This window comes from Erythrolamprus reginae, chromosome 10 (genome assembly GCF_031021105.1).
Source record: "Erythrolamprus reginae isolate rEryReg1 chromosome 10, rEryReg1.hap1, whole genome shotgun sequence".
NCBI lineage: Eukaryota > Metazoa > Chordata > Lepidosauria > Squamata > Dipsadidae > Erythrolamprus > Erythrolamprus reginae.
The window spans coordinates 24,861,893-24,876,388 of record NC_091959.1 but is presented as its reverse complement, the minus strand read 5'-3'; the positions used below and the strand labels follow the sequence as shown (position 1 = coordinate 24,876,388).

General features: G+C 47.1%; 1 protein-coding gene across 4 annotated transcripts in view; it reads right to left on the bottom strand.

The window, feature by feature from the left end:
- The window catches only part of MCTP2 (multiple C2 and transmembrane domain containing 2), a 232,733-nt gene that overhangs the window by 74,576 nt on the left and 143,661 nt on the right, over window positions 1–14,496 (bottom strand). For all 4 annotated transcript variants that reach the window (XR_011559979.1, XM_070762681.1, XM_070762680.1 and 1 more), the window contains exons 16-17: window positions 13,003–13,077; window positions 11,288–11,407 (exon numbers count right to left, since the gene is read on the bottom strand). Coding sequence is in view for 3 of the 4 variants with exons in the window: in XM_070762681.1 (XP_070618782.1) it covers window positions 11,288–11,407; window positions 13,003–13,077 (195 nt within the window). In the remaining variant the exon portion in view is untranslated. The remainder of the gene's footprint in view (window positions 1–11,287; window positions 11,408–13,002; window positions 13,078–14,496) is intronic.

Genomic DNA, 14,496 nt, shown 5'->3' with positions numbered 1-14,496 from the left:
GTCTTTTTCTGCCATCAATCTTCTATGTTTCTATGTTTCTAACACTGATGAAGTTACCTAGTGTGGTAATGAAATGTCTGCAAGAAAACAACCACGCTGTGTACGATTTACACTTTGTACTCCTTGATTTTCAACCATTCATTCAAGGATCATTCAAAGACGGAATGGCCCTGGAGAAAGAATTGACTTAAAACTTGGACTCACACCTACAACTGTTGCAGCACACACGCACAGTCTTATGATCAACGTTCAGGTGCTTAACAACTGGCATATGGGTTTGTTTTATTAATGGCTAGCCAGCAGAAACAGAAGTTAGAAATTTAAAAGCATAAGAGAATGATTAATTACATAAGGAAGGTTCACTAAAATGGATAAACAAAAAGTATTTTATTAGCTGATCATTATTAATGTTATGAATATTACTATTATGATTACTATTTCTTAAAATTAATTGCACACAGACAACGCACTGTTTATCTAGACAATGAATTTTCTTATGTTTAATAAAAATCATTTAAAACTGGAAAAAAATGGGCATATATAGGTGATCCTCGACTTACAACGTTATACTTGGTGACTGTCTGAACTTAACAACGGAAGTGAAAAAAAGGGACTTATGGCAACTTTTGACACTTATGACCATTGCAGCATCCCCATGGTCACATAATCTACGTTCTGGTGCTTTACAACTGATTCACATTCATGGACGCTCCAACAGTGGAGGTTTTCAAGAAGAAAATTGGACAGCCATTTGTCTGAAATGGTGTAGACCTGTGATGGCAAACCTATGGCATGCATGCCAAGAGTGGCAGGCAGAACCATCTCTCTGGGCACGTTGGTCTTCATACCTGCAGGAGTGCCAGAAACCAGACGGACCGTTGAACTTACCTGAACGGTCTTCTCGATGCACTGCAAGGAGAGTCCAGGATGGGTAATTCTTCAGTCTGATTGGTAGGGACTGAGTTTAATTTAAATATTAGGCAGGTGCCGCCCCCCTTAGCCCTCCAGTCTAATTAAAACGAAGGAGCAGTAAAGTCCAACCCATTTATTGAACCATATGAAAAAACACCACAACTTTAAAGAAAGGAACCTTAAACCATAACATGGCCCCTGGTCCAGAACTGGGTGGGTCTGGACTCTCCTTGCAGTGCATCGAGAAGACCGTTCAGGTAAGTTCAACGGTCCTTCTCCAATGCACTTGCAAGGAGAGTCCAGGATGGGATATGCCCAAGAAAAAACTTAGAGGGAGGGAGAAGGCTGGACCAGTGGCTCAGCAAAGGAACAAACCTCCTGTAGGACCCTCCTCCCAAAGGCTGCTTCTGATGAAGCATAGGAGTCTATACGATAATGTTTTATAAAAGTTGAGGGAGCAGCCCAAGTGGCCGCCCGGCAAATGTCCTCCAAAGACGCCTGTGTCCTCCATGCAGTCGAGGTAGCGGCACTGCGGGTTGAGTGCCCCGTGATCCCCTGCGGTACAGGCGAACCTCTAGCTCTGTAAGCCTCCGAGATACAGTCACGGAGCCACCGGCTGATGGTCTGGGAGGAAACTCTGGACCCCATAGAGCGAGATGAAAAGGATACAAACAAGGCTTCTGAAGCTCTAAAGGACTGAGTCCTGCGAATATAAATTTTAAGTGCTCTCCTTACGTCCAGTTTGTGCCATCTCAACTCTAAGGGGTGAGTTCCATGTGTACAAAAGTCCGGCAGCACGATGTCTTGTGCCCTGTGGAAAGTGGTATTCACCTTAGGTAGGAAAGCCGGGTCTAGTCTAAGGACCACTCTGTCCGGGTGAAAGCGACATAAATCCGGTCTTGTAGATAAAGCCGAAATCTCTGACACCCTCCTGGCAGACGTAATGGCTACCAGGAAGGCAGTTTTAAGAGTCAACAGCCGTACAGAAACCTGTCTTAAAGGTTCAAATGGAGGTGCGGTGATGGAATGAAGCACCAAGGACAGGTCCCATGACGGGAAGCGATGAATGACTGGCGGTCTAAGATTAGCCGCCCCTCTCAGGAAGTCTCTTATCCATGGATGTTTGCTCAAGGGGCGATGACTGTCCAATGTAATGATGCTGGATAAAGCAGCCACATGCCGACGAAGAGTATTCGGGGCGAGGCCCTTGTCCAGACCTGCCTGCAGGTATGACAGAACCATAGGTGGGGAAGCCACCTGAGGCTCAACCTGTCGTAGTGCACAGAACTTAGAGAAGGCCTCCCAAGTGGCCTGGTAGATCCTCCTAGTAGAAGGCCTACGGGCAGCCTGTATGGTCTCAATAACCGAGTCTGGCAAAGCTTGACTCCTCAGACGTTCCCGCTCAAGCGCCACACGGTTAGCTGCCACCACTGAGGCTCCGGGTGTGCCATGGTCCCCTGGAAGAGAGAGATTCGGTGGTCCGGGATCCGCCATGATGGAGCAATTGAAAGTTGCATCAGGTCTGCGAACCAGATCCGACGGGGCCAAAAGGGGGCTAGCAACAGCACCTCCGCCTGCTCCTGTAATACTTTCCGAATGACTCTGGGAATTATGGAAACCGGTGGAAACGCATATAAAAGACCCTGAGGCCATCTGAGGCGCAGAGCATCCACTCCTTCCGCTCCCTGGGATGGAAATCGGGAGAAGAAGCGGGGAAGCTGGGAGTTGAGACACGTTGCAAACAAATCCATAACCGGCATCCCAAACCTTCTGGTGATCTCCAGGAAGATCCCGGGTTCCAGCTGCCATTCCCCTGGATCTAGCGTCTGTCTGCTGAGCCAGTCTGCACAAACGTTCTCCACCCCCGAAATGTGTTCCGCTGAGAGCGATGCCAGATTGGCCTCTGCCCACCTGAAAAGAGACTCCGTCTCTGCCATCAGCCTCCCTGACCGTGTTCCCCCCTGTCTGTTGATGTGGGAACGCGTGGCCACGTTGTCGGTCATAATCAACACGTGCTGATCCCTCACCAGGTGAGCAAAGCTGTGGAGGGCCAGTGACACTGCCTTCAGTTCCAAGAAGTTTATGTTGACGTTGCAAAGGTCCTGCTGCGACCACAGGCCCTGAGCCATCTGTGAGGAAAGATGAGCTCCCCACCCCCGCAGGCTCGCATCGGTCGTTACCGTGAGGAATTCCTTTTCCAGAAAGGAGGAACCGCTGCTCAAGGCCCGAGACACCCACCACCTGAGAGATCTGCGAACCCTGGCATTGAGGAAAACCCTCCTGTGAGAATGGCTCGATTTCTGCTTTTGAAAGGGGAGAAGGAACCACTGTAATGGTCGAAGGTGGAACCTTGCCCACGGCAGTATGCCAATGCATGACACTAGCGTCCCTAGGAGCTGGGATAGGAATAGCAGACTTGGGTATGGCTGGCGGCTTAGTTCTCTCACCAACCTCCTGATTGTGGATTGCCTGTCCTGTGACAGGAAGACCTCGCCCAGTTCGGAATCTATCGTCGTCCCCAAGTGGGCCAGTCGAGTAGTGGGAGTCAGGTGGCTCTTGTCCCAGTTTATGGAAAAACCGTGGTCTTCCAGAGTCTGTATGGTCAATTGTAGGTCCTTTTGTGCACGATCCCTCGTCCTGGACAAAATTACGATGTCGTCTAAATACGCCATGAGACGTATCGACTGACATCTGAGATGCGCCGTAAGGACAACCAGCAACTTTGTAAAAGCTCTCGGGGCCGATGATAGGCCAAAGGGCATCGCCCTGTACTGGAAATGTGCTCCGGCGATGCAGAATCTGAGGAATTGCCTGTGAGGAGGAAATATTGGGACATGTAGATACGCCTCCTTCAGGTCTATGGAGGACATCAAGTCTCTGTGGCGGATGGCTGCCAGTATTGACCGGAGAGAGTGCATCCTGAACCTCCTGTATTTTACATAGAGGTTCAAGCGCCTGAGGTTCAGAATCAGCCGCACTCCCCCCGACGACTTGGGAATGAGAAAGATCGCCGAGTAGAAGCCCCTGCCTTGTTGTGTTAAGGGAACCTCCTCTATAGCTCCAATGTCCAGTAAGTGCTCGACTTCTTTGAATAGGAGTCTTCTTCTCTCCCCATCTGAGGGAACCCGACACGGGAGAAATCTGTGAGGAGGAGGGCAGAAGAATTCTATTCTCAGGCCCTGTGCAACTGTGGAAACCGCCCAGGTGTCTGAGGACGTAGTCTCCCATGTACCACGGAAAGCCATCAGCCTGCCGCCCAAACAACTGCTGTCCTGGGAGTCACTTCGCCTTCCGAAAGCCTCTGTTGCCTCCTCTAAAGGGGCGGCGGCCCTGGTATGCTCTATTCCGGTCTGCCTGGAAGGATCTGTCTGCTCGAAAGGATCCCTGGCTAAAGCTGCCCTGAAAATAAGGCCTCGACGCCTGTGTGCCCGTCGAGGAGGGCTCGGACCGAAAGGGCTGCCTCCGTTGATAGGGAGTGAACCTTCTATCCTGTTTCCTGCTGGACCTTGGCATGACCTTTTTCTTATCTTTATCCTCAATGAGGACATCGTCCAGGACCTCCCCGAACAGCTTCTTGCCCCTAAATGGGGCAGATGCCAGGCTCCATTTGGACTTAACGTCCGCCTGCCAGCTCCTGAGCCAAATGAGCCTACGGGAGGAGACCGAGGAGGCCATTGCGCGGGAAGCAAATTTGGCGGCGTTGATCGTGGCGTCCGCCGAAAACTCCGTGGCCGCCAGGAGCTTGTTGAGGTCCTGTCTGAGTCTGCTGTCCTCCGGATCCACCCTGGATTGTAGCTCTTGGATCCAGAGAATCGTGGCCCTGTTGAAGAACGAAGCCGCCGATGCGGCCCGAAGAGCCCAGGCAGACATCTGGTGTGTTCTGCGTACCACATTTTCCGCCCTCTTGTCCTCTGCCTTGAGACCCTCCTGCGACTCTGAGGGAACTAGGGCATTAGACACAAGGCTCGTCACAGGTTTATCCACAACAGGGAATTCCAGCAGCTCCTCCATGGCCTGATCAAATGTGTAGAACCTGCGATCAAGATTAGACGGTGCCTGGGCAGTAGCCGGGTTCTCCCACGGGCGTTGGATGGTTTCCCTGAACAGGTGGGAAGAGGGAATGTGAATTGTTTCCTGCTTGGGGAAAACAAACAGGCCCCCAGCAGGCTGAGCCGCCTCAGTCGACGTTGCCTGGTCTCCTTCACCCGCCTGATCAATGGTCATCTTAGCTTTATTCAATAGTACCCGGAAGAGGGATGATTTGAAGAGACCAGGAAAGATGGGCGGTTCAGGGGGCTGATCATCTCCAGACAGCTCATCCTCATCCCCACTGAAATTGTCTCTTGAAGACCGCTCTTCCTCCATCGAGTCTTCCCGGGAAAAGGCGGCGGGGGCAGTCCAGGGGTCTCGAGACCTCATTTGAGGGAGTCCCACTTGTGCCTGCTGGTGTTGCTGGGCACCCACAGCCACCCCTTGGGTATAGGCAGTGGCAAGGAGGTCCTGCACAGTCTGTGGCATACTCTGCCAGGCATCATTGGAGCTGCGCAGGCCAGCTGAGGTAGGAGTGAAGGTAGCAGCCGGACCACACTGGGCTGATGGAAAGGCTGGATAACCAGCAGGTCCCACTGCACATAGTCTCTCAGCCCTGGGTGTGGGTGTTGTCAGCCTCACCCTTTCTGGAGACCAATCCCTCTCCGTGGCTGTGCCTACCAACCCCGGATGGAACATGGGGGAGGCCACCAAAGGTGTGGGTTGAGTGGTAGAAGGAACCGGGCCCGGTACCTTCTGAGAGGCCTCCAACTGCCTCTCCAGCGCTCGGATGCGCTTCTCTGCTTCTCTCAGAGAGGCCCCTTGAGAGGTCTTGGTCTTCTGGGGCTTCTCTTTCGGAGTGCTAGGCCCTGCTGAGGACTCCTCCACCAGCTGGCTCGCCTGATCTGCCATGCTGTTAAATCTCTGGAGATTGCCTGTACGAAACAGCAAGACCGTCCAAAAATCCGTAACTGCTCTCATTCACCGAGGTGAAAATGACAGTTACTGCTTTTCTCTGCGCCTGCGTGTCACCAGGGCAGATTTCAAGTTCTATGCTTAGCGCGCCGAAACGGACCGCAAGCTCCTCCTTGCTGTCAAATTTTGACAGCTAAAAAATGGCCGCCGCCGGTTGCCTAGCAACGGCTGAAGCTTTCGGCGCGCAAGCCTCCCTGTCGGCCTCACACAAGAAAGATGGCCGCCGGAGTCTTTCCGAGACGGCGGGAAAGCCTGCCAGGTTCCCGCCTCTCCTGGCTTTTAAAGCGCTTGCTTTCGCGCCAGATCGCTTCCACACGGGGGCGACGGGGGGGGGGGCGGATGTCCTCTCCGGGCCTGCTGAGGACCCCTGGCGTCCTGGCCCCTGGTATTTTCGCCACGGGGAAGGGCGGACCCCCCCGCGGCGTCAACCGGCTCCTCTCCTCCGGAGTCTACCTCGGAGGTAGTTTCCCCGGGCGCTCACTCCTGAACCCAACAGACAGGCTCTGTGTGGGTTCCCAGAAAGGAGGAGCTGCAGTCCTCTGGATTAGACCCACTGGAGGTCTGAAACCCAGGGCTGTGTGAGGAGAAACCCCCCAGCTGCACCTGTGGAGAAAGGATAGGAAAAAAAGGCAAGTTAAAAAAATTTTTCACCACAATATTTAATTTAAACATTTAAATAAATTAAACAATTAAATAATCAATTAAAGAATTAAATACTACTAATAAACAACTACTCAAACCAAACCCTGTTGGCAGAGCAAAAAAACTCAGAGTCCCTTTACTGCGACTGAGTTTTTAGACTGGAGGGCTAAGGGGGGCGGCACCTGCCTAATATTTAAATTAAACTCAGTCCCTACCAATCAGACTGAAGAATTACCCATCCTGGACTCTCCTTGCAAGTGCATTGGAGAAGATCAGCCGCCCGCTGCACATGCGCGCACCGGGCAGATGTTCTTCTGGTTTCCGATGTATGCATGAAAATCAGCCAGCTGGTCTTTGCATGCACATGAGTGGCAGAAATCAGAAGACCAGGGCTCTGGAAACCGGAAGATAGATAGATAGATAGATAGATAGATAGATAGATAGATAGATAGATAGATAGATAGATAGACAGACAGACAGACAGACAGACAGACAGACAGACAGACAGACAGACAGACAGACAGACAGACAGACAGACAGACAGAGTTGTGGTTGGCTTCAGGCCAGCTCCTATAGCTGCTGATTTTGATGAAGAGCAGTGGGGCCGTCTGTTCACACAAGACCAGTCTGGCTGCAGGGTGAATCAGACAGTGAACCAGAAGCAGAGACAGGGAGAGAAAGGGAGCAGGAAGGGACTGGAGAGACAGAGAGGGGAATGGAGTCAGTCAGCTCTCCAGCCAGAGATTCATCTGAATCAGAAGGGGAAGAGTTAATGAACAATCCTATTCTGAATGCTTGGCTCCGGAGAATGCTGGGAAGACAAGAGCAGCTGCGCAAACACAGAAACAAATTATAGGGCACAGGTGATAAGACTTAATGATGCAGCTGCAACCTTGACAAAAAGGGAGGGTTGGAGTGATCTGTGTGGGGATTATCATTTAGCTTTGGAGAGAGATATTGATGCATCGTGGTTTCGTTTTTGGCTTTTGGATTTCTGTGAACTTTCTGACGCTTAAGCAGGGAGTAACTGGCTGACGTAAGCCTGACAGTATTATGCTGACTTGAGTGAGTAACTCTGGCCTTCTGGACTAATAACTTAGCATTGCTCTTTCATTCACGGAAGCGTACAGCCTTCTGTATATAAATAAAACCTTTTTGCTTTATTTTTACAAGCCTGTGTGTTTGATTAATTACTTTGTTCCTGGGTGGTTCAAAGCCAGGCAGAATAGATAGATAGATAGATAGATAGATAGATAGATAGATAGATAGATAGATAGATAGATAGGGAGAGAGAGAGAGAGAGAGAGAGAGAGAGAGAGAGAGATGTATGCATGTATGTATTATGTATGTATGTATGTATATATGTATTTATTTGATTTCTATGCACCCCTCTCTGAAGACTCGAGGCAGCTTACAACATATAAGAACAATAACAGTAACAGTAACAGTAAACTAATCCAATTACATTTAAATTTAAATTTTCATGGCAATCTAGAATTCCTAATTAAATTTAAAAATCAATTACTGTATACCCATTCTTACAGCTATCATATAATCATTCGTTGGCCAGGGGCTAAGATCTAATCAGCGCAAGCCAAACAACATAGATGAGTTTTAAGACTCTTACGAAAGGCGAGGAGGGTGGGGCAGTGGAATCTCTGGGGGGGGGAGCTGATTCCAGATGGCTGGGGCCCTCACAGAGAAGGCTCTTCCCCTAGGTCAAACCAAATGACATTGTCTAGTTGACGGGACCTGGAGAATGCCGACTCTCTGACCATCTTCCCAGATTGCGCATGCGCACCAAGCGGTTCTCACCTCTCCATTTTGGCACTTGGTACCAAAAGATTTACCCACACTGGTATAGATGCTCCTGATTTGAGCAGTGGGTTAGACTAAAAGACCTCCGAGATCCCTTACAAATCTGATATGCTCCGATATAAAACAGCTATTGTATAAACTGTAGTTCCAGAGAGTATAATTTGGATCTCTTTTATAACTGGTAATTATTTGGCTTGGGGTAGCTAAGTGAAATACGGGTTTGAGAACTCAATAATGTTTCTCTTTCCAGCCAAGTCTTCACACGGGTGGCCCAAGGCTTGCTTAGAGCGCAGGTTTTAAAGAGATGGGCCGTTCGTTTCAAAAAGAGAGATTTGATACTACTGCTTTCGTTTTCATCAGCCAGTGATTGTTTGCTCCGACAAGCTCCGCGAGATCATTTAATTAGAAATGCTTGCCAACCTACTATAAACACAGCATGGATTTGTACACTTTTTAATCATCTTTTTCTGCAAATCGCTTCCTATTCCTTTTCAATCTTCTAAATATCCACACACACACATATCACGTACTTTAAGCTTTGAAAACTCAGGGAAAAACAAACTACTTGAAAGAACTGAAAGTTTTCCAGTTATTTATTTGTCTCTCACAACCCTTTCTCTTATAAACTCTAAAATCTTCCAATGGACATGGGGTTTTTTTTGCAAAAAGAAAATTGTTAATGTATGAGTAAAGTGGTCATACTTTATATCAAGATTGTGCACACATAGAAAACGTTTATATTGAGATCAGTTGTGAATCTAATATTAAAAGAGAAAAAACATATAAAACCTCATCATTTAAAACCAAACAACACATACATACCAAACATAAAATATAAAAGCATGGGGGAAGTGTCTCAGTTCCCCCATGCCTGGCGATGTAGGTGGGTCTTGAGTAATTTGAATTGAAGTTTACTTTGAGAAATAACGTATTCAGATAAACAGTCTAAAGTCATACACAGAATAAGTCGGAATAACAATCCAAATATTACCAAGTACATAGTCTTTCTTACTATATTCTTACTATAGCAAGCCTAACCACATTTTAGCTACAATACATGACTACAATACAGAGAGATTTCAGAGACATTGCAGAGCAAACCTAACAGTGATAATAACAGTGAGTAGCCAGACAAAGAGAAACAGAGAGGGTGACTCAGAGAAATAAGCTATGAACTTTAGCTCCCTCTGGTGGCAGTCTGCAAAACCCGCATCCAATATATTACCAATCCAACAGTTATGGATAGAGTCCTAACACAAAACATGTTTTTTTTTAAAAAAAGAAAAGCATATTAAATACAGTAATCCCTCGCTACTTCACGGTTCATCTTTCACGGATTTGCTACTTCATGGGTTTTCAAAGGGGGCTTAAATCCATTAAATCCATTAAATCCATTAAAAATTTTAAATCCATTAAAAATCCATAAAATTCTTCTACAGTACTACTGTACTCTATTATAGAAACTGGTAGGATATCACATGTAGTTCCAGCTGAGAAACATTATAGAATGACTGTTTAATGCAAAGGGTGGGTTTTAAAAGTCCAAATACTTGTTAAATACATAAAAAATATATATTTCCTCTACTTCACGGAAATTTGTTTTTCACGGGTGGTCTTGGAACGCATCCCCCGCAAAAAACGAGGGATTACTGTACAGCATTCTTTCATGGTTTTTTTTAAAGTTAAGGTTATACAATTTGCTAAGTTACAATAAAACTAAATTCTTTTCCTCCCCATGCCAGGAAAAGAATTTCTAAAATAATGTTCATTTTGGGGGTGGGATTTCAGGAAGTTGTAAATTTAGCAAAGATAACTATTTTGGGGCTAAAAAGTGGTATGTGTGGGTCAGTAGTGGGTTTCACTTACCTTCGCTATCGGTTCGGAACTGCGAGTGTACACATGCGCGCACACTACATGCACATGTGGTTCTTCTGTGCATCTGGATAACCTTTGTGCATGCGCAGATTATCCGCGATGAAGTCTAGGTGGGTGGGTGGGGCCTCCTGCCACCGCCGCTACCAGTTCGCCTGAACCGGAACGAACAAGTAGCACCTCACACAGATACACACATGAAAACATATTTGGGCATTACCCTAAGTCAGTGATGGCGAACCTCTTTTTCCTTGGGTGCTGAAAGAGCATGCATGCATGCCATCGCACATGTGTGAGTGCCCACACCCATAATTCAATGCCTGGAGAAGGCGATAACAGCTTCTCCCACCCCACCCCTGGAGGCCCTCTGGAGGTCAGGAATGGCCTGTTTCCCAACTTCTTGTGGGCCCAGTAGGCTCGTGTTTTGCCCTCCCCAGGCTCCAAAGGCTTCCCTGGCGCTGGGAGAGGGTAATCATGCCCTCCGCCATCCCCCCGGAGGCTCTCTGGAAGCTAAAATGTCCTCCCAGAGCCTCTGAGAGAGCCAAAAATCAGCTGGCCGGCACACACAGGCACGTTGGAGCTGACCTAGGGCAATGGCTTGTGTGCCGGCAGATATGGCTCTGCGTGCCACCTCTGGCACCCGTGCCATAGGTTCGCCATCACTGCCCTAAGTCATAATGTGGCTTGTTTGGGGGGGGGGGAGGGAAGAATTCATCTTCCTCCCCAGATAAAAGGTTCTGCAAAAGAACAGATCTGTGTTCAGATCTACCCTTCTTCAGATCTTTGAATCATATACTGTAGATCAGAGGTCTTCAAACTTGGCAAGTTTAAGCATAGCTGGCTGGAGAACTCTGGGAGTTGAACTCCACAAGTCTTAAACTTGCCAAGTTTGAAGACCTCTGCTGTAGATCTTATCTCAAGAAATATATTATCCCACCCACCCCCTCAAAAGCAGTAGTTAACTAATTACAAACACCTCTTTAAAAAAAAAAAAAAAAGCCCACACATTTAATTAGGTGTGTGAATTAATCCCACTCACCACAAAAGCTATCAAGCTTCTTATGGGAGATTCCCAGTGAAAGCAGCTTCCAAGAAACTGTATCGTGTTCCAGATTGCCATGGAGATTCGTTTCACCCGGTCCACGTTTCTTGATAAGATCTAGTGGGCAGCCAAGGGAATGAAAATAAGGGAGAGGATGGTCAGGATGGTGGGCAAGGTTTTAGCGTAGACTGCAGGGCAACCACCCCCCCCCCGCAAAAAAAATACCCACCAGCCAAACAAAATAATGTATTCAAATTTATTCTGTTCTATGTATAGATAGTGCTTAGGGAGGGGTAGCACCTCTGGTGTAGGGGCATGTCATGTCCTTTTACAGCTTTTATGGCAGCTCGTTCACCTTTGGTCCCCACTTGTCACTCAGCTCTCACCTGTGGCTCCTAGTATTTGTAGCCATGCGTAGTGGCCACATCCCGGGCAACAGCTTTGACAGGTTGGCCAAAGCAGGCTGAGCATAGCCAATGGGTCATTGACTTTTGGCGAGATAGGGACTTGTCTATACCGAGCATGTGAAGACAGATTCTGGAGGACTGAGCAGATGGAGCCTACTATAGAGCCGGGGATGGCGCAGTAGTTAGAGTGCAGCACTGCAGGCTACTTTAGCTAATTGCTAGCTGTAGTTTAGCAGTTCAAATCTCACCACCGGCTCAAGGTTGACTCAGCCTTCCATCCTTCTGGGGTGGGTCAAATGGGGACCCAGATGGTTGGGGGCAAGAGGTTGGTTCTACAAACCGCTTAGAGAGGGTTGTAAAATCACTATGAAGCAGTATGTAAGTCTAAGTGCTAAGGCTAATGCTGTAATAGGTCAACGGTCATGAGGGCAGTCTCTGCAAGCGATGGGGTACGCTAAGAGCATGGCAAGACATGAAAGACACTCTGGTCAACCACTAGGAGAGGGGAAACTTTGATTGCCAACCTCCATTCCCTCGTGGCTATATATCCATCATTGGAAAATGCTTCAGGGGTAAACCTCGAGGCAAAATCCAGAACCGGAGTCCTGGAAGCAGTTCGTGACTGTGTACAGCCACGTTCTGATCACTCCTGCGACGTAGCTGGAACCCATCGTATTGGCCTTTGCCATTCCCTTGGAATATTTCAGAGATGTGGAGACGGGGGATCTGCTGCTTGGGTAACAGTCTCTCCTCCATACTAAGCTACCCAGGCTTTGTGCTATGGGGAGTCCAGGGCCTGATACCGTGGTCTTTCGAGACTGAAGGACGCCAATGCCCGAAACTCCCCAAACACATCAGGGGGTCAGTGGGGAAGAAGGGTGGAGTTTCAATGTTGTAGGGTGAAAAATGAAAGGTTTCCGTTCAGCTCCCAAGCAAGCAAATGCATTCTGTGTTATTTTACAGTCATTTCTGCTGTTTTTGAATCATGCTGTGAGTACATAAATCTTGCTAAACGGAGGAGGCTGGGAGGAATGCATGAGGAATGCAATTAAGAAAGATAATGGGCTGAGAGGAATGTGCTAATATGAACTGTATTTTGAATACAGAAGGGAAGATAAATAAAGATGGAGTTTCTTTGTTTATGAAATGCTGCATTTAGTAAGAGTTATTTGCAATAGCTAAAGTTCTACCAGAAACCAGAACAGTAACAGGTGCAGGTATGGCACTTTCCAAAGAGTGAATAAACAAGGTTTTGGAATTCTGGGATAGACTGGGTTTCATCCGGCAGCCTCAAAATTGACATACCTTCTTCGAAAACTTGCGGCTGTCTTCAGAACATCTCCTCTCACGTGGAGAAAAGGTTCTAACGCTTGCTCTTATCTGAAATAAAAGTAGCAACAGCCACATAATATTGAACCTAATACATTTCAATATCTTAATTATTTATTTATTTTTATTTATCTATTTGTCAAACAAGTATAGTATTACAGTGCATATTAACATAACATAACAAGTAGAACATAGTAATAGAAAGGATAATAGAACAGTAGGACAGGGACATTAGGCACATAAGTGCACTTATGCACGTAAATGACTTAGATGAGGGAATAGATGGGCAACTCATGAAGTTTGCATACGACACTGAGCTGGCAGGAATAGCCAGGAAGATCTTGACAGACTTGAACAATGGACCCTATCCCGCAAAATGAAACTCAAAAACAATAAGTCTGAGAGGGACTTTGGAGTCTTACTGGACAATCACTTAAATACGACCCAGCAGCTTACGACAGCAGCCAAAAAAAGTAATTCAATCCTTGGTTGTTGCCTGGATTACCATTTCATTGAAAGTGTATCATGTTAAACACTGAATGGTTGACAAAACAGCCCTGCATGACTTAGGGCCAGCTATTTTTGAGACCGCTTCCTACTGCATAACTCCAAGCGATTGATAAGGGCCCATAGGGTTGGTCTTCTCTAGGTCCTGTCAGCTAGACAGTGTCGGCTGGCGGGTCCACAGGGGAGGGGCTGCTCCAACTCTTTGGAACCACCTACCTCCCGAGACCCAGACTGCCCCCACCCTACTGGCCTTCCGGAAAGCTGTAAAGACTTGGCTTTTCCAACAGCCCTGGGGGGCGTTGATCAGATGGCATTTATTTATTTATTTATTTTTATTTATTATATTTGTATGCCGCCCCTCTCTGTACCATACCATCAAGAACCGACCAGTAAAGATATGCATGGGGTTTTTTACTGTTTTTATCATTAACTGCTGGTTTTAATTGCTTTGTACTGTCTTTAGGGGGTTTTATATTACATTTTAAGAGTATTTGTTGTCAGCCGCCCAGAGTCCTTTGGAAGTTAGACGGCATATAAGTTTAAACAAACAAACAAACAAACAAATTAATGAATGAAGTCAGAGTCCAGAGTTCCGTTTAGCATTCAGCCACCACAATGACAAGCGTACCGCCTGGATATCTTCTGCTAATCTTCCTTTTATCTAAATAGTCCCCACTGGTTGAAACTTCCCTTGTTCTTTGGTCTTTAATAATAATAATTAATAACAATTTATTAGATTTGTATGCTGCCCCACTCCGAAGACTCGGGGCTGCTCACAACAATAGTGAATATGAGCAAATCCAATACTTAAAAACACTATCTAAAAACCCTAACATTAAATAACCACATAACCCAATCATACCACACATAAACTCTATTAGCAGGGGGATGTATCAGTTACCCCATGCCTGGCGACATAGGTGGGTTTTCAGCAATTTACGAAAGGCGAGGAAGATGGGGGCA